General features: G+C 32.5%; 1 protein-coding gene across 2 annotated transcripts in view; it reads left to right on the forward strand.

The window, feature by feature from the left end:
• LOC100369652 (uncharacterized) overlaps nt 1-20,988 on the forward strand; it is a 67,096-nt gene that overhangs the window by 22,495 nt on the left and 23,613 nt on the right. The window contains exon 1 of one of the 2 annotated variants that reach the window (XM_006813168.3): nt 12,993-13,189. The exons of the other annotated variant lie outside the window; for it this stretch is intronic. Coding sequence (XP_006813231.1) covers nt 13,170-13,189 — 20 coding nt within the window. The 5' untranslated portion in view covers nt 12,993-13,169. Of the gene's footprint in view, nt 1-12,992; nt 13,190-20,988 lie in introns of those variants that run through there. 2 annotated transcript variants of the gene reach the window in all.

The raw sequence follows: 20,988 nt of genomic DNA on the forward strand, positions 1-20,988 counted from the left end.
CTTAATTAGAATACAATTCTATTCAGCAAGATTTTGAAGTGAATTTATAAAATTTGTAAATTCTTATTATAACAACTCAGCAGAATTACATGTTGTAGAAACTGAAATGAAAATAAGAAAGTAGCATGATTATTGCTCTTCTGAAAGAGCTTAGAACTGCAATGCTATGCATACGTCTCCTGTACAAAAATTATCATCAAATTTATTTTCTTCTTATTGCTAGCATACTGTAATCTAGGGGAACACTGTCAACTGTATCTTTAATGCTCATTATGTGGTATAGAAGTTGAACATCGTTATTCTGAAACCATCCAATTTCGAAGCTAAAATTTGTTTTAGACTAATTACTGTATTCGTATCTAATTCAACAAGACAACTTTGGATTGCATCCTGTTTAGTGCATTGCATCATGGGAAAGTTTAACTAGAAAAGGTATTGTTAAAGAGGCACTTCCAGTTAAGCCTAATCTCACAACAAATTTACTTTCTGGATTAAAATTACAATGGATAACAAAAGATAGATTAACATTGTAAACAGCATAAACAATAGTGTCCCATGATTCTTTGGTGCAATCCCTGGGTTTGTAATGTTTCCCTCTAACACGGTTACTAAAAAAGACGGTTAGGAAACGCCATTGTTAAAAGATGTGAATTTGTCTAATCCCTCAAGGATGTGTGTCGCGCTGTGTACGCCCTCTATTGCTTGAGATTTCAAGGCCCACCATTTTGTTTCATTTTTGTGTCGATCACTTGATGTCCAGCGAATTTAAAATTTTAAGCTCGTTTTCGATAGAATATCCACGTTTAGTGCACAAGCTCTACGAAGAACTACACGTACATTTCGGATGAGTACTCTTTGTGACTGTGATAACATTCAGAATCGAGAATCGTCATTTATCGTTTTCACTGTTGTCCTGAAAGTAAGCTTGGGTCCCGGAAGAAAAAGTGACGAAAATTCTAACCCCTAAGTCATTATTTTAAAATACATTATATTATGAAAAATACTACCAAATGAATTTTTAGTATGCTACTGTGCGTACTTTTGACGGTTGTATGCGATTTGGGGGTTTATTAGAGTAAATTTTATCGTTTTGCTTTCGCGTCACTGTATCAGCCATTTTGTTTAAAGTCTTAACACTTTTTTTGTAGACGCCGTAGCAATCGTTGAAAATGTATTCAACATTTTTCGCCAGTTTTATAAAATGCCTGTTTAATTGTTCTTGTCTGTCCTTGTTTCAGTTTTTTAGCAAATTTTTCATGTTGCAATATTCAGCGTGCCGTTAAATACGGTTTTAGTCAACGCTTTCATTGGAACTGCCTGTTGTTGCATATTTGGTGTGCTTACATGCATTTTGTAGAGCATGGGCGGGTCATTTCAATTATCTTATCGCATATTTTGTTTATTTCCAACAAAATGTAAATAGTATCATGGCTCCTCATTAAAACTGCGTGATTTCCTGTCTACATTTTATGTTAATGATTTATCACAGATTAGTACGCCTTTTGTTTCAAATGTTTACTCGCGACACGCATCCAATGAAAAGAACATGGTTTGTTTCCTAACCATCTTTTTTAGTAACTGTGAACAAGACAACTTTGGATTGCATCCTGTTTAGTGCATTGCATCATGGGAAAGTTTAACTAAAAAATGTATTGTTAAAGAGGCACTTCCAGTTAAGCCTAATCTCACAACAAATTTACTTTCTGGATTAAAATTACAATGGATTACAAAAGTAGAATATTAAAATGTTTATCTTCCAAATTTAAATATTATTAAATAAATGCCGCCAAAATTGTAATGCAACAATTTTCTCACTTTGTCAATTTTAAACCAAATGCACATACCAGTAGTTTCCTAATGGTTACCGGTTTTGATCACAGTTTTGTGGAAAATATAAAAAGTATTGTGCAGATTTATTTTCTCTTAGATGACAAAACATTTCAAAGCCCTGAATTTTAATTTTTTGAAGTCCAATGTGTTCTGCTGGTATATCGGACATATACCACTTTGATGGTGCAATATTTAATGGTTAATAAATTTAATAGATGTATTTACATTACACTTGCATTTGGATTTGACAGAATTATATAAGCCAAGGACAATGACCAATGGCAAGGTTCTAATAGTTAAACTGTGTTGATTTAATGGTTCTCTTGTGCTTGTTTTCGTGAGAAATAGTCAGAAATGAATCAGTGCCAAGTGCCATGATTTATCCCTGCAGCATGTACCACCTCTTCTATTGTGCTACGGGACAATAATATTTGTTAATTTGGCGATGTATGAATAGAAAGTGTTAAATTCCTCCATTGTAGAACAGTGCTGCTGAACAATGTCTTTTGTAAAATAGTTTTTCAATTAACGTTTAATGATTTTTGTTTAATAACTACTTAATCTACACATCCTAAGTTGTAGCTCACAAGATCATGTCGTATTTAAGGCACTATAATCTGCAACATTTCTGTTACACATGCTCAGAGGGTATGTACGTACTAGCAGTGGAAACCAACTTCAGCTGAACATCTTGAGCAAAACATTGGTACCGGTATGTGATTTCTTCATTTCATTAATTTATCATCAAATTTTGTTGTCTCTTCTTTTTTGATGATCAGCACAAATTTGTCAATATAATATTTAGCAAGATGGATTTAATTTGTTTTAGCGTGATATTGTTACCGGTATGTGTTACTGCTGAGTGTGATGCATCCAAAACTTTTACGTTTCCATTTTCTTGAAAATAGGATTGTTTTTATATTTTCTGGTTCTTGGGAATGTTCTGAGATTTCATTTCATTATTATTGTTCTATTTTAGACGGTATGTTTTGGTCATTTTTGGTTGAAAATTAGATTTTCAACATTTTCTTGAAAAGCACCAGCCGAATTGAAATATATTTTTCTCATTTTTTATCAGCACCTGATATTTTTCAATTTTTGGAGACTATATTTAGGGTTCAAGTCTGTTTGGACCCTTTTGTTTTTATTCAGATGACAGGAAGAGTTGTTGGTTTAAGTGATTGTCATTCATCTCACATCAAGATTTTTCAAACGACTTGAAAAACAGTCTATTGCTTTTATACTTGGTACATATGTTCCTTGGGTAGACCTTTATGAGATTTGATATTTTTGGAAGATATCTTCAATTCTCTGTTTTTAAGGAATATTTTTGTAATTTTGGGGACAAAAATGTTATTTTTAACTTCTTGAAAACGTTACTCCCAATGTTTTGATGCTTGTTGTATGTGTACCTTGAGTTGACCTATTAGCTTTGATTATTTTGTATGTTATATTTTTGCCATTTTTGGTCAAAAATGCTGTTTGACTTCTTCTTGATGACTATTTGTTTTGAATTGATACTTGGCATATATGTACATTTAACTTGGATGGACCTCTATTAGATTAGATCATCTAGTGATGGACTTTGCATTTAATACAGAATAAGGACTATATTCCCAATGCTTGTATTTAATAACTTGATATTTGCATATAATATGTATGGCCAAAGCTCTTGAAAGAAAAATAAATATTTTTTGAGCAGTCATGTGATGGGCCACCATTTTGGAAATTGTGCAGAAATGACACAAATGTTGGGCATTCTTCTGAGTGCTTTAACAGTTTTACTTGATATTTGATAAGAAAAATGAAAATAATTTTGATCTTGGATTTTGAGCATGTACGTTTCATAACTGTTTTAACCGATCAACTTGATATTTTGCATGTATCATGTTTTACCAAAGCATCTTTTGAGAAAAATAATGTTTATAAGGCATATTCATATTCAGAGATTGGTATTTTTCATTGAAATTATTATATACCAGTACTGTATGTCAATCATAACAGTGGTGTACTGTGAACTTGCTTGTACATGATTTTCAATTTCAATTGTCAGGGTTAATTGTCCAATTTTCAAATTGTTAAAAATAAACAATAGTTTTGACAATTGAGTTGAATAATTCAGTTAATTTACCAGTTGTCAATGTCAGATTTTTGGTAAGTCAGGAAGTCTTCATGTTTTTTTCTGATATCTACAGCAGATCAATCTACATGTATTGTTGTGTATATTGTCAATAAATTGTGAACAATTTGACTTTTTGTAAAAACTACAGTTGTCATGTCTGAATTGGTTGAAATTAGTTCATGTATTTCATGTTAATGTCTTTAGTAATATTTTAGCAAATATTTTTGGTTGAAAAATTATTTTGTTGGTTTCTTAAATGATTATAAGTTTGAGGTATTTTTGAACATAACTTATATTTGATATTCTCAATTTCAATATTTCTATGATATTTGAACTTCTTTCAATGTTTACATTGGACACAGAAAGGCTAGAGCATTTGAGGTTTCAGCACTGAAGGCAAATATTAGCACAACACAGAACGTTTTTTGATGTCGTTTTTTGTTATTTATTAGGGACAACGTCAAAAGATCGATGTCTGTTAAAAAACTTATTTGCTTTAGTTTGGGGGTGGGGGGTTTTGACCTCAAAGTTTCCATCCTACAAAAAACGTTTTTATTTATTAATGAAGTCAAAAAAATCTAGAAGTATTTGTAGCTCTTTTTTTTTTCTATCCAACCATGGACAAAAATAACAGAAAATGGAAGAAAAACATCCAAGACGAGAAAATGATTTGGTCAGAGTGTAAAGTCTTTTTACACCCACCCGACAACCAACTGCCATGCCATACTACTGTACGATTATCAATTTGTATTTAATGGTGAATGTAGTCTGACGCCATGGTCAATATTTATAATAAGTTTCAGTGGTGGGGGGGGGGGGGGCCTAAAGGAATTAAGTTTTTTATCCTACATTGAACTTTTGATGTTGTCTCTTATTAAATCATCACTACAAACAGATAAAAAATGAATATTAAGACTATCATGACAATACCGCAAAGTATATACTCAGGCAGTATGGGGTTGCATCGACTTGTGCTACATGTAAGTCGATATACGATTGCCGTCCTCCCTTCGTGCACACTATGTGGTATTTTAATGATAACCTCATAGTGTTGACTCTGTCTTATTCATCACATCACAATTGCTGGTCAGGTGTACGAGTGCTTGTAACACCGTATTGAGCTATTACTGTGGGTACATCATTTCCTTTCTGATTGGTTAGTTTCTGATGTGCAACAGCGACTGTTATATACAAGTTAACAACTATGCCTCATATCAATCTCTGAATTAAGCAATGTTATGCAATTATCTTGTTCTTTCCAAGAGGTGATTTGACATTTTCAAGAGAAATGAGCTTTCACTAGACCTGTAGTAGAGCCAACAACATCTATTGGTTGATCCCACTTGTTTTCATTATATTATTGCTAATAAATTATAAATTCAAGTTCAGATATTGCCTGCATTCAGGTGAATGGCACAATCCTATAAATGTGCTTGACTGGCAATGTTGCTGTTTTAGTGAGCAAAACATTATGTCCATGATAGTAACACATGACATCATAATTGTGACCAGCGCCCTCAGTGTGGAATGCGCATTGACGTTCAAATACACAAAGTAAAGCAAGTGACAAAAGGTATTTTTTAGTTATTACGACATTAACCTATGACATATTTCAGAACAGTGCCCTTGACAGAGTTGAAAACCCCAAAATTTGAATCCATGATATAAAGCAAATGAATTTTTGGATATTGTGGTGTTAAATTATGACATCATATTTTGTAAGAGCGCCCTCGGTGTTGAAAGCTCTGAACTTGAATCCAAAATGTAAAACAAAATGGCAGCATGAGCAGTGCAGTAATAGAGTTCATCTATGACATGCATAAAATTCAAAGCAGGTGTGATGGTAATCTGTGTCATTCTGGAATAGCACCCTCATTGTTAACAAGTCTGAAATGTGAATCAAAATAAGGCCACGGATAATTAAAACTTGCACAACAACCGTAATTTCTTTGTTGAACATTCAACCCATTTTTATCATTCTCCATCCCTTGAATGAAAGTTTACAAGTGCAAAAAATGAAATAAAAACAACAAACATTGAAATCGCTTTTTACTCTCATCTCACCCACCTCTGGCCAAATAAACGAATAAAAATGTCATTGAATTCACACACTAAAAATAGCAAATGCTGATATCCTTATGACATTCTCTCATCAGGATACCGGAAAATGGATAATATTTCTCACAAACAGCAGTTTGAAAACACATACAGGATATGAAAACTAAAAATAGACCAAATCTCCATAATCTGGAATCCAAGATCTCCTCATTGACTTGTTCATTAAACATAATTATCTGATCGTCTCGAAATATTTTCTTATCAGAGACGGGTAACTGTGGATATGTTATCAAAATTCACCGATATGTATACGTGCAGTATATCATGTACTGGGATATCTGCGTGTTATCGATAGCTGCAACACTTTAATCCGCTTATTTGTCTCCGGTGTTTATAAGTCTTATGCTGGCTATGTAGAAAAAAACTTGTGTTCACATAGTACAGTCAAACCGGTGTTAGGGACAACCTCTATACCTGCCTATAATGACCACTTTTAGGCAGTCCTAGGGCATAATGTATAAGTAACCTGTGTATAAAGACACCTGCCTATAGTGACCACTTTTAGGCAGTCCTAAGGCATAACGTATTAGCAACCTGTGTATAAAGACCACCTGCCTATAATGACCACTTTTAGGCAGTCCTAGGGCATAACGTATTAGCAACCTATGTATATTTGAGCAATATTTTCGCAGATTTTACTTTTTTTAAAGACCAACAATTTTTAATTTACAATGTCATTTATTTTCTAATGAATGTGTTGCAACAGTATCAAATCATTAAAAAAATAATCAAACCTCCATATAAAGACCACCTTGTCTATAAAGACCATTTTCATTGGAGTCCCTTGGGTGGTCACTATACACAGGTTTGATACATCTGTAAAATTGTGTGACCGGCTTAGAGGTCACCTAGACATTCGCATTGGGTTTTAAATTATTTCAATTACCGGTATTAGGAAAACTAACTCTCGTATACAATGACCAATAGACAAATATTCATTCACTCAAATTCTGTGTTACATGTGAAATTAAACGTGCAAACAGGACAATCAAAGGTCAGTGTTGTAGCGACTTTGCGTGAGATTTGACAAATGCGAAAGTATTTTGGGGGCATTTATACATTTCATAATGTGCTATACACATTTGATGATTGTCAATTTTGAAGTACGAAGGGCATCTCAACACCATATTCTTCTCTGCATTCTTGGTACATCTACATTAAACTACAAAAGAGAAAAATTGTTTAAAATCCACTTCTTTCACCCACTGTAGAAAATCACTTGTTATGTTATAAGTTGGTAGACAGAAATGGAAAATTCAAAAATTTATTTGTTTTGTTAAATGATCAAATTTTGCCGACTGGTGACCATTTTGAAATCTGTGATAATAAAATCCAGTGAAAATAAATTTTCTACAATGCAGCGAAAATGTCTTTTCAGTGAGAATTAATTCCAGCTATAAATATTTTACATTCTGTTATCAAGACGTATTTTGCAAGTGCGAATTATTTTATTTTTGAATCTGACTTATGGTCAATGATAATCATGAAACAGAATTATTTATAGGAACTATGTAATGTACATTATTTTTTTTTTCATATTTTAAATATAAATATGGGTAAATGTTATTGTTGAAATCAATGAAATGTTAACACTGAGGGAATCGATTATAATTATGTATTATGTCATAGGTTTACATTGACTTTCTGTAAAATACTTTATTTTCGCTATTTTTGCTGAAGGAATAATTCAGTGAAAATAAAATCCAGCAAATATACCTTTTTTCCTATGTTTTACATTCAACTCGTCAAAAATCAGTGGAAATACATTCCAAACAAAACACACAAAGTGTTTACAGCGAAAATTAAATTCAGCTATAATAAAGTATTTTACAGTATTAGTTTGAATTCACATGAAAAATGGCTAAAAAACATTTTCTCATTAATTGGTATCCATGGTGATAACAATATTTTTTCATGTCATATCCATATTTCATCATGTTCAGTGGATGGATTATTACAAAAAAAATATGATATAAAAAAAATCACAATTTAACAAATTGTCTGTTGCCTTTGAGAAAAATCTGGCAAACAAAAATGTTTTTAATAATTGCTGTGGTAAATAGTGCAAGTAAGTATCCATGGAAAAAATGTTCTTTATCCTCATCACCATTTAATACTGCTGCAGCTGCTTGGGAATTCTGAGAAAATGCTATCTGGTTCAAATCCCACCGTGCTACACACTGAAGTGTACATGCCATCCATCGTCATCTTGAAGATGCTGTTGAGTGCCACAGGCAAATCTATCCACACAGATGGGAATATTCCACAAACCTATTACATTCAATCTTCTGTTGTACCTTTATGTTGTGAAATTCTCAAGGTTTATTTTACTGTTCAACTTTGCGTTATGGGTCACAGAGTGCCTGCCAACATACGGCTTGCATATCAAATCCAAACCACCAACACTCAGAGATATTTGTCGCAGGGCCATGCATTTTAGATCTTTTGTTTTATGTTCTCAGTTAATAGATTATATTTAACATTCAACATCAAAACTAAGATTATATCAGCTGAAAATTTGTGTTTAAACAAGCGCTGTTTTTTTTTTTCATTTAGTTGTGAGGGGATTTAATGAACCCCTTCCTTCATGGTAGATAAAAATAACACTACTTTGTTTTTCTCAACCGATTACCAGATTGTTTAGCCAGTTGTCAAACTGTTTAATATGTAATAAAATTCATGACAATTTTTTTCATCTTTCCTGTAATAAACACACATTTTTTTCCTACTCTGTTTTTAATATTGACAAACTTTACTAATAGTGAATTGTGTCCATTTGGTCTAAACTGATCAAAACTAAAAACTGTAACAATGTTGCACCAAATATGATGGCCAACCAAGCAGCACCTACGAAATGACGTAATCATAGAATATGATGGAGCACATGAACAAATATCAGATTAGGATAATTGCAGACGATAAAAACCTTTTCAAGCCTAACTGTGTTACTTTGCTGTTACATCTTTAGTGATTTGTTGTGGATCCCAAAGAAGTTTATTGCAATGAAGATATTATTGAGAAACACTACAGCAGTTATAAATATGTCTGTCGCTATTTTAGTATTTGTTTACTCATTTGTTTACTTTTTATGTCAAAATCTAACATTTTCATGAATAATTAATCACTTGATATTACACTTAAAGATGTCATTTGCAACAAATTCTATTTGTCTTAGTCATTGATGATAAAAGTGATTTGTTGTAACCACTGGTTACTAGTGACGGGTTACTGGAAGCCAGAAATTTACATCCAGGAGAAACTAAAAAGAAAATGTGCATCAATCTCCGGTCACATTTTGTAAAATTATTTTGGTTTGATTTGAGAGAAACTAACAAGTGACCCTGCATGGTCTGGTCAGAAACGCACTTTTGTAAAATTAATTTTAGTGAAAATTGTTAAGTTTGATTGATTAAAAAGATATGGAGTTAAAATAAAGTGTCCCATTAGGTCATGTAGCCTTTTCTGTGTGTGTCTCTGTGTGCGTGCGTGCGTGTGCGTGCGCGTGTGTGTGTGGAGAGGGGGTGTCATGAATAATCAATAACATGATTTGTTCAGTAACATCCTCCCTCCCTCCCTCTCAGCAACATGAAAATGGATGTACCCTGGATATATTCATACCTACTGGTGGTAGTATTACCTCAAAAGTTTTGTACTTGTACTATTTTTACACAAAATTTTACAAAGTCGTCAGAACAGAGCTATTCATCATATTTGACTGTCCATCATGGTCAACATCAGCTTTATTTTTTGGACTTCTTTCTTGGATATTTCTTTTACAGGTTTCCTTATTTTAGGACATTAATTAATTAGCTTTTTTTTAATGAATATTTTTGTCATTGTTTGGGGAAAGAAGTTTCCACCTACTTTTTGAAAACAATAGTTTCTTGGGCTTGCCTGGGTCAGTTTCTTTCAAAGTTGACATTATTATCACTCATGTTGGGTTACAGATTGCAGATCTAAGTCAGGGCATTCCAGATCTGGATCCAAGTCGGGCCATTCCAGACCCGGATCCAAGTCGGGCCATTCCAGACCCGGATCCAAGTCGGGCCATTCCAGACCCGGATCCAAGTCGGGCCATTCCAGACCCGGATCCATGTCGGGCCATTCCAGACCCGGATCCAAGTCGGGCCATTCCAGACCCGGATCCAAGTCGGGCCATTCCAGACCCGGATCCAAGTCGGGCCATTCCAGACCCGGATCCAAGGCGGGCCATTCCAGACCCGGATCCAAAGCGGGCCATTCCAGACCCGGATCCAAAGCGGGCCATTCCAGACCCGGATCCAAGGCGGCCCATTCCAGACCCGGATCTAAGTCGAGCCATTCCAGACCCGGCTCCATGAATAGCTATTATTCAAACTTGCTACATGTGCTGAACGTGATGGATCCATAATTTTTTTTTTCATGACAAAAACTATTCCGCAGTTTGCTTTGACATTTACAGGATATTGACTTAATGTTTTTATTTTGTAACAATTTCTGCAGTTTTGGAAAATATTTTAAATTTTTTTCCAAAATTGTTGGTTATTATTTGCTTTTTAGTTGTACATGTACCAGTATGTGTATTATGCAGATGCTTTGTTAATGTATGTGCATGTACTAGTACTTAGAACACGCACAAAATCAGCATTTTACTTTATTTCTATCACAGATTGACCAAATGTACGTAGTCTAGTTGTATTCATTTGATTTTTAACCTTTTCACAACCAGACTTTCTTGCCCAACTTTTTCTGCACTTTTTCTTTTATTCTTCAATATTTCCGAAATGAACCCTTATTTTGAAACCAACAGACAAAATTTGAGTCAATTTTCAGTTTTTGCTCAAAAAATTTGATTTTTTTCATTCCAATTTTCTCAAGGAAAGTGCAGACTATAAACAGAACTATTTTGTGAATTTGTGATGAAAAGAGGGAACTGGTGTGAAAAGGTTAAAAACACATTACTGTTATTGGTTCACATGAGAACTTAAATTTGGTGATACTAAAATAAATTTGGATGTTATATTTGCAAACTATTGTCAGATTATAATAGGAAAATGGTTATCTGTTTACAAATCGGAGGGTTTGACATTCTACAAAAAACATTTCATCTAAAAAAAGTGATGTGACATATGTAGTGTAATGCATTGATTTCCAGTTTGAAGTACAATGACCAGTATTGACCCTTTGTCCGGATATGTACACTTTGAATTCAAATGCTGTGTTCTACACACCAAAGTATGCTGACTTTTAACCGCCATATATCTGCATGGCTTAGCAGTGTTTTTACATGGTGTTGTCGCAGTGAAAAAATATTCCGATCTTTACAAAACACCACAGATAATAGCCCCAACAATGTACTAAGCTTGCTTCTATTCTTGGACTCATCTGGACTTTTTTGAAAGAGGCACAGGATGAATAAAACGTGTTTAGACACATCTCTGTATACAAGCATCCAGTGAAGTGGGATTTTTAACATTCAAAGAACATTAAGTTCACAATGGACACTTCCGAACCAAACAATAGATATAACACTGGTGTATTTTAACCCGCAGCTACAAATATATACTAGTTGTTTTCATGCCTGTCATTGCCTGAGTACCTTTTCACTAATTTCTGTTTCTTTTTGAGTCCTTTTCCAGCTGTTGTAGCTGTCTGTAATTAGTCTGGTCATAAACATAATTTTTTTAAATTATTCTTGTGCCAGAAAACATTTCAGAACATTGTTTTTCCTGAAGTTATTTTGTTTGTTGGTGCTAATTGCAAACCAGTCTTCCAAACTTAATGTTTGGAAGGCAAATGCAAACTGTGCTCTGATTTATACTGCCGACTATGGGATTGAACCGACAACTTACCTGCGATAAGCAAACACATTAACCATCACCCAGGTTTTATGCCAGAACATATTTTAATAGTATACTCAATATCGTCATTTTAATACTTTTTTTTTTTAATCACGTGATTGCAAATATTGGACAAAACTGTTTATTTTTTATAACCAGGAAATTTTTTTTTTTTTAAATAAATTTTTTCCTATCACAGTCTATGCTCAGGAACAAGCAAAAAAATAATAGTTTTAGGCTGAAAATTAAGAATTATTATGGGGAAGAAAATGTTATCTATATTGAGACAACTCTTGATAAAGATTTATTTTATTTAGGTGCTACTATTTTTAAAAAATCTGATATTAATGCTTCAATTAAATTCATTGCTGAATTGTTTTTTCGTTTCCTCCATGATATATTATCTATTCAAAATTGTACTTTGTCATCAGTGAACTGTGACACAGTGTAACGATTTTAGTGGTTAGCCTTTTATTTACAGATTATGATCAGAATCAATTGAACACTTCCTGTTTATAAGTGCAAATGAACACATTTCAAGTGCATGGCAAACAAGCTATAATTAAAACTATAAAAAACTCGCTTAAAAATCCATATATACCCCACTTAACCCGTATTCCCTGGTGTACAAGTCGAGATTTGGGGCAGTGCCCCCATTTAAACATCACACTCAATCCGGAATGTTTTTTTCTCCTTCTTTTCAACTAAAGATTCTGTGGTGCGCTATTGAGTTGCCGTCTCTTGAGTAGACTGTGTGAATGAAAAGCTTGGCATAGGAAACGAATGTGCATGGTTGCACTGTTCTGACTGCGTGACAAAACCTTTGCTGGCCACCTGATTTGAATTTCAAAGGATTAACATTATGGCTTTGTCACTGAACGGAAGTAAGGTTTTTTTGTAAAGGATATTTAGTTTTAGTATGTTGATTCATGGTAGATCCGAGTGTCAATGCCGCAGTCTTTTATCAGGCTGTGGTTGAGGCTTTATCATGCAGATTGGCTTACTGTGACGTCACAAACTCTATACAGTATAGGACTTCCTCCCTGCTCAGCCAAGTGTTTACGACTAGATAGTATATCAGTCAGCCACTCTGTACAGACACAAATACATGCCAGGATCTTATTTTCACTGATACCGGAAACTTTTACTATCTGCGTAATTTGGAAACCTGATCCAATATGTTGTAGATTGATAATCATTCAAGGATTTTTTAATTTGTTTGCCTTTGATGGAGTGGATTTCTTGGACTCCTCTTGCTACTAGTGCAAGACAAATTCCAAATGACCCCAGCATACACCAGGTAGGTGACTATAGCTATAGATTTTAGTAAATAACTGTTCATGTTTACAACTGCCCACTTTTTCTATTTACGCTATAAATTAAGTCACTCATTTTAGAAAGTTTAAGTAGTAATGGTGTGTTTTCAGAATCCTTGTAAATATAAAGAGTTGTAACTGAAGACATGTGTTCAGATCCATACTGCATTGGGTCAATTTTGTGTATAGTACAATCCTGATTTTATTGCCCTCTAATACTTCCGTTCCATTATCTGATAAAAGTAATGACCTGACTTTTAAAAAAGCTTGTGGCATGGTGGAACTAATATCCCTTGTTTTATAAAATACCGCCTGTTTTATGTTTTAATTTCTTCATTATTTTATATATTTATTTTTTTAATTTAATTCATGATGTATTTTACCATTTTGTTTCTTCTAATCTTGACAATTTATATTTGATATGTTTTATATATATATTTGATTAGAATTAGGCAGTACTTTGTTTACCGTGGTAAACTATTACAAATTACATTTTAACAACCAACATGTTGGTTGTTAAGTTTATGCTTTTCTCAAGCGAAAAAAATCTGTTAATATAAAATGCTGCTAAACTGTAAATTGGATAAATTTATATTTAATATATTTTATATATATATATCTGATTGAAATTAGGCAGTATCGGTATTTTGTTCACTGTGGTAAAATATAAAAAAACTACAGGTTTTTTAAACATGTTGGTTAAGTTTATGTTTTTCTCAAGCAAAATAAATCTACGGTATTGATATAAAATGCAGCTAAACTGTAAATTAGATAAATCAATCTTTCATGTTAAAATACACTGCCTGAATTCCTATTCTGTTTAGATGTACATTCTGCCTCAACTACTACACATGTTGTATTGGATTTGGGAGGATGACAGTCTATTGGATGGGGACGTGTTCTGTTTATGTCCTCAGTGCACGTTAAAAAACCTGTGTACTCTCATTACGTCAAGTAGTGGATATCAGCGGAAATGTGGTTGCTTTCTCTCATGAGAGCTGGGGCATTGAGATCTAAATAAATGAATGAAATTGAAAATAATTGAATGAATGAATGAATAATTAAATAAATAAAATTGAAAACAAATAAAATTAATTAATGTCTAATATATTTTAATATTTTAATTTCTTAGTCTTCTGAAATTAAATAAAGTGTAGAAGGATTGGTTGTCATGTAGTACAATTCCAACTATTATACATCAAAATATGACATATGATACACATAGAATTTGATGGATTGAAATATAAAATAAGATTATTCGCTAATGTGCAATAAAATACTGAAGCTTATATATGAAGAGTATATATGAATATAATATTACATTGACGTAGAACAGTTTTTATAATAATCAAATTACTCCGTGAAAATTTGTATCGTGAATGGCGAGAGTTGTAAATGAACACTATACAGAATTGAGGTTGTCATTGTAAATGTATATAGTCAAAAGGGTATTTATTTCGTTGTCATGGAAATAATATGCTTTGGTAAACATACTTAGAACATTTTTTGAGACTGATTATATGTAGTTTGGAAAACATTTAATTGAATTCAATATGTGATTCTCCCCAAAAATCTAAGGGTGATACCAGTATTGCATGATTTCAAATGTTTTTCTCAAAATGGCCACCATTTCAACACGGCTCTGCAAAGAAGATCAAGCATCCTTGTTTCTATGGAAATGAGTCTAGCCATGCAGCTGGACTTTATTTTCCAGAACTGAGAATTATATTTGAAAAATCTGTAAGCTATCAGAATAACAAGAATATTTTGTTTTGATTAAACTTGTTCCCTACCATCCTTCCTTACTGCCAAATATTTAACATTATTTAGAAAATGCGGGCTTCATAATTTTAGTTTAATTATAGTTCATTTTTGTTTTAAAAAATGCTGAGGTCATAATTTGACCTAGATTTGTGCTCCCCTAACCCCTTCATAAGGGGGTCATTAAGTGTTTGATGTCAATCATTTTGGGATACCAGATTCAACTTTTGTCAAAAACAAAGTTATTTGTTTTTTTAAGGATGAGGAATGCTAACTATGAAGAAGAAATTGCAGTAAGTGAGAACTGGAAAATTAAGACTTAATTTTAGTTCTTGGTTTTTGAATACCATTTTCTACTGTGCCATCAATGTTTTATTGGGGGGGAGGGGGGTTTATGTCAATTAGAATTAGAATTAGAGTACACCTTGTGTGGTTGTCTATGTCTGCCCTTTCACACAATACTCGTGCGTGATACTCTTCATGTAAACTGAATTATTGCCATCTCTCAAAGTTCTGTCTCCACACACTTTAAGTATGTTTATAATTACACCCAAGTTTATAAACTTCTAAGTGTCGTTTTTTCTTTTCTTTCAATTTTCATTTTGTTTCTTCAAAAGTCAAGTTTCAATCTACACATGTATGCTAAATTAATTAGGTAATGAGTTTTAATTTCATCATTTTTTTCTGGTATGAGTAAAATCCGCTGAATGGAATCCTATGAAAAGTTTTTAAAACAAATTATAATTAAAATAACTACAGAACCTTATGATTTTTTTCAAAATTTACTTTGTGGTGGAATTAAAGACACCAGTCAAAGTAAACTTTATAAGTATGTCTACTCGCATAATTGCAATACGTTGTTGATGTTGGTAACGACACTCAATTACAATAACCTTAACAACCAAAATGTAAGACCATTTTTTTCCACATTCTCATTTATTTGGAATACTGTTACTTTATCCTGACAATATGCACTGGTCTACAGTGTATTTGAATTTATATACATTTTTCCCACAGTTTTTGACTTAATAAATCATATAAAAACACTAACGCTTTGTCTCCCCTATCGCATTAAAGTATTAAAAGCTCATTCCTTTATTTGAATATTTACTAATGGCCAGCAACAGCCAAATGAGACTTTTCTAGGTTTTGAGATGAGTTACTACCATATGCTATTGGTCACAGTATGTGTGAGTGATGCATGTGAAACTCTGGCAAAGGTGAACTCGTCTGTATACCATTCTATAATGTCTAACTGACCAGTGGTTTTGGGAAACTTTGAGGTCCTCTCAAGTGTAGTGGTACTACATGTATGTGACCAATGCCTAAATTTTGGGTCAAAACGCAGTTTGTTGATGTTCTATAGACCAATTGAACCGCATTTCCCATACAGAATGTGATTAACATTTTTTTTAAATTCAGAACGGTGTGTGAACGATAACAAAAGATTTTTTCAGCTGACAACGAGTTAATCACACAGTCAGCAATCCAACTTTTGGTAGACTGGAGACTTGTACTTTACTACAATCTAAACTTTTAAACAGTGAGCCAGTGAGAATACAAAATTGTACAATCAATCATTCTCGACTTGTGTAGCAAATATAACTAGAATGTAATCTCAAAAGCAATATTTTTAGAAACAATTTCTTTAGGAAAAATTACAGAAAAAAAAGACATCAGATGAGCACAAAAACAAAAATTACATCAAACATTATTGTGAAAAATTTCTCGCTCAAAAAAGAAGTGAAGGGGAAAGAATTTGTGTAGTAGTACCCCTCCACGAAATTTCTTATCAACAAACCTTTGCGTAACAAATGTTAAATTTATTTTAACTGCATTGAACTTTGCTGATTGGGTGAAAATAAATGAGATCAAGTGCAGGATGCTCTAAAAGATGCAACATCGGTAATCATATGCGAATATTTGATTGATCATGCTATGATGTAATATAGAGAGATGTAATGTAACCTATTGTCTATTTGAGAGGAAGATAGAGAATATTATAGCTGTAGACTATACAATCCATTGTTCATAGATAATAATGCTTTAGAATAATTTTTCTTGCCAGAAATTTGCAATTGTTTTCTTTTTGTGTAATTTCATTTTTTGTTTCTCTAATATGTTCTGTAAAGTGAACAAAATTTCCTATTGGCTATAAAATTTCTCGATTTAGCCATGAGATTTTCAGGAAATTTATTCACTCATTGTTGCTTGGCTTTTTGAGTATATTATTCAATCAATGTAAACTTTATATGAAATTAGATGAATAACTTTCAATCCCAAAAATATTATTTCATTAAATTCAAAGAAATAAAACTCCTACTGATCCATTTATTCTGACATTTTGACATAAATAGAGCAAATAATTTCACTATGAATAAAATAAAAACCTTTTTCAGATGTCTCCAAATAAAACAAAAATTGTGCATAAATTACAGATAAATGGTTTTGGGTTACTTTAGGGCAGTACTTTGTCAAAGCCATGACGAGGATGCAAGGAAGGTGAAAATGACAAATTGAGTCAATTGCGAGATGTAGAGGTTTTGAAAGAATTGCTGTGATGTCATTCATGCTTTATCAATGTTGTGAATGGCCTCCATTATTCTTATGCTAAGTAGCCAGGTCACTTCACTTTTCTATATTCATTCATTATTAAACAGACTTAAACATCACCAACTTTTGCCTCTGTGTTTGTGGTTTTTCGCGACCAACCTCGGTTATTTCCAGTTCACCTAACCTTTAGTTTTTTTCATTTGAATACATGCTCAGCAGATCATAGTTATTTGGCTATTTTGATAACAATTGCGCAATATAATTCCCCTCAAAGGAGTAAGTCGCATGGCCAGTTTTTCACAATGAATGAACCTTGCGTCATAAAATGATCAATAAAAGATTTGCATGTCATTACTGCTGTCATTATTATGGTCCATCACACTTGTGATCTTAAATGGTCGGCAATGAACCCACAGGGTAGCTCCCTGCTACTGATAATCTGCCATTGTATTAACTCCTTCTTGATTTTAATATTGGTTGAAATGACATTGAGGTAATGGTAAACAATTTTTTATTATCTGTATTCTATGTATTTTATTCAGTTTATCAAAGTTACAGACTTGCAAGTAAATTGGTCAGTAATGACATTGAAGTAATATGTCATATAAGTATAAACAAATTGTTTTTACCTCAATTATACTGAAACTACTGTAAAATACTTTATTTTAGCTGGAGTTCATTTTTGCTGAAAAAACTTTGTGTGGAGTATATTTTCAGTGATTTTGATGAGGAAAAAGGTATTTTCACTGGATTTTATTTTCACTGATTTATCCCTACAGCGAAAATACTGTTCATGATGATTGGCACCAGATTTTATTAAATTTCAAAATTACACATGCAGTAATATCAAATTAGTTCTTGGTATAACCTTGCTATCACTTTTAAATAACAGTTCCAATGTTATGCCTTTCTTACACCTGTTTTACATTGTAGTACTGGTTTTCTTGGTTTAACTATTAAATATCGTTACACCTGTTTTACCCATAACTTGTGGCACTATGTCTACTTTGCTTACTAGTAACTATTAAATAACGTTACATCTGTTTTACATTGTAGTACTGGTTTTCTTGGTTTAACTATTAAAATAACGTTACACCTGTTTTACCCATAACTTGTGGCACTATGTCTACTTTGCTTACTAGTAACTATTAAATAACGTTACATCTGTTTTACATTGTAGTACTGGTTTTCTTGGTTTAACTATTAAATAATGTTACACCTGTTTTACATTGTAGTACTGGTTTTCTTGGTTTAACTATTAAATATTGTTACACCTGTTTTACCCATAACTTGTGGCACTATGTCTACTTTGCTTACTAGTAACTATTAAATAACGTTACATCTGTTTTACATTGTAGTACTGGTTTTCTTGGTTTAACTATTAAATAATGTTACATCTGTTTTACATTGTAGTACTGGTTTTCTTGGTTTAACTATTAAATAACGTTACACCTGTTTTACATTGTAGTACTGGTTTTCTTGGTTTAACTATTAAATATCGTTATACCTGTTTTACATTGTAGTACCAGGTTTCTTGGTTTAACTATTAAATAACGTTAGACCTGTTTTACATTGTAGTACTGGTTTTCTTGGTTTAACTATTAAATAACGTTACACCTGTTTTACATTGTAGTACTGGTTTTCTTGGTTTAACTATTAAAATAACGTTACACCTGTTTTACATTGTAGTACTGGTTTTCTTGGTTTAACTATTAAATATCGTTATACCTGTTTTACATTGTAGTACCAGGTTTCTTGGTTTAACTATTAAATAACGTTACACCTGTTTTACATTGTAGTACTGGTTTTCTTGGTTTAACTATTAAATATCGTTATACCTGTTTTACATTGTAGTACCAGGTTTCTTGGTTTAACTATTAAATAACGTTAGACCTGTTTTACATTGTAGTACTGGTTTTCTTGGTTTAACTATTAAATAACGTTACACCTGTTTTACATTGTAGTACTGGTTTTCTTGGTTTAACTATTAAATAACGTTAGACCTGTTTTACATTGTAGTACCGATTTTCTTGGTTTAACTATTAAATAACGTTAGACCTGTTTTACATTGTAGTACTGGTTTTCTTGGTTTAACTATTAAATAACGTTACATCTGTTTTACATTGTAGTACTGGTTTTCTTGGTTTAACTATTAAATAGCGTTACACCTGTTTTACATTGTAGTACTGGTTTTCTTGGTTTAACTATTAAATATCGTTATACCTGTTTTACATTGTAGTACTGGTTTTCTTGGTTTAACTATTAAATAACGTTACACCTGTTTTACATTGTAGTACTGGTTTTCTTGGTTTAACTATTAAATAGCGTTACACCTGTTTTACATTGTAGTACTGGTTTTCTTGGTTTAACTATTAAATAACGTTACACCTGTTTTACATTGTAGTACCGGGTTTATTGGTTTAACTATTAAATAACGTTACACCTGTTTTACATTGTAGTACTGGTTTTCTTGGTTTAACTATTAAATAGCGTTACACCTGTTTTACATTGTAGTACTGGTTTTCTTGGTTTAACTATTAAATATCGTTATACCTGTTTTACATTGGAGTTCTGGTTTTCTTGGTTTAACTATTAAATAACGTTACACCTGTTTTACATTGTAGTACCGGGTTTCTTGGTTTAACTATTAAATAACGTTAGACCTGTTTTACCCATAACTTGTGGCACTATGTCTACTTTGCTTACTAGTAACTATTAAATAACTTTACACCTGTTTCACATTGTAGTACTGGGGGGGGGCTTTCTCAGTAAAGTTTATGTAGATTCTCCGCAAACTAATTTAAACTGCGGAATACCTAAAAACGTCTGTGCTTACGTCCAACAATGGATATACAATGTACAATCATATAAGAGATACCAGAGAACTATTAGACCATTAATAAAATGTCTCTTGTATTTTCTGGTTATACAGCATTCCAGTGGTCTATGGATTTTGAAGCTTGGTAACCAAAACAATATTGTATTTAAAGCTTCCTACTGCAATAATTTTTACAAAATAAATCTTGTAATGTTGAGCTACCCAGTATTTTTCTAGTAAGTTACTAAATATTTGCTTTATTTGGTATTTTAACCAGATGATGCCATCATAATTTTGGAATTATTACAATTGGCTATGATCATGAATCAATTAGAACTGGATGAAGGCAAGGACTTAATATTCAACTTAAATTTCCCTAAATTTCATATGAATCTCAGCTACTGGCCTTGTTATTCCTGTAGTAGAGTAGTCAGATAAAGATTTTTTATACATTCTTTACTTTCTTACAACTATTTCATTTTTTTTTTCTTGCTTATAAAAACTATTTTTGTGAATCGTGTTTGGAGTTGTTCACATTTCCCAGTTTTGCAAAGTTTTTAATTTCTATAACATCACAAATAAAATCATTTTGTGATATTTCCTCAACTAAATCCAGAAAATGTTCAGGGTTGGGCAGTAAAAAAAAAGCTT

Source organism: Saccoglossus kowalevskii, chromosome 21 (assembly GCF_978046115.1).
Source record: "Saccoglossus kowalevskii chromosome 21, keSacKowa6.1, whole genome shotgun sequence".
NCBI classification, from domain to species: Eukaryota; Metazoa; Hemichordata; class Enteropneusta; family Harrimaniidae; genus Saccoglossus; species Saccoglossus kowalevskii.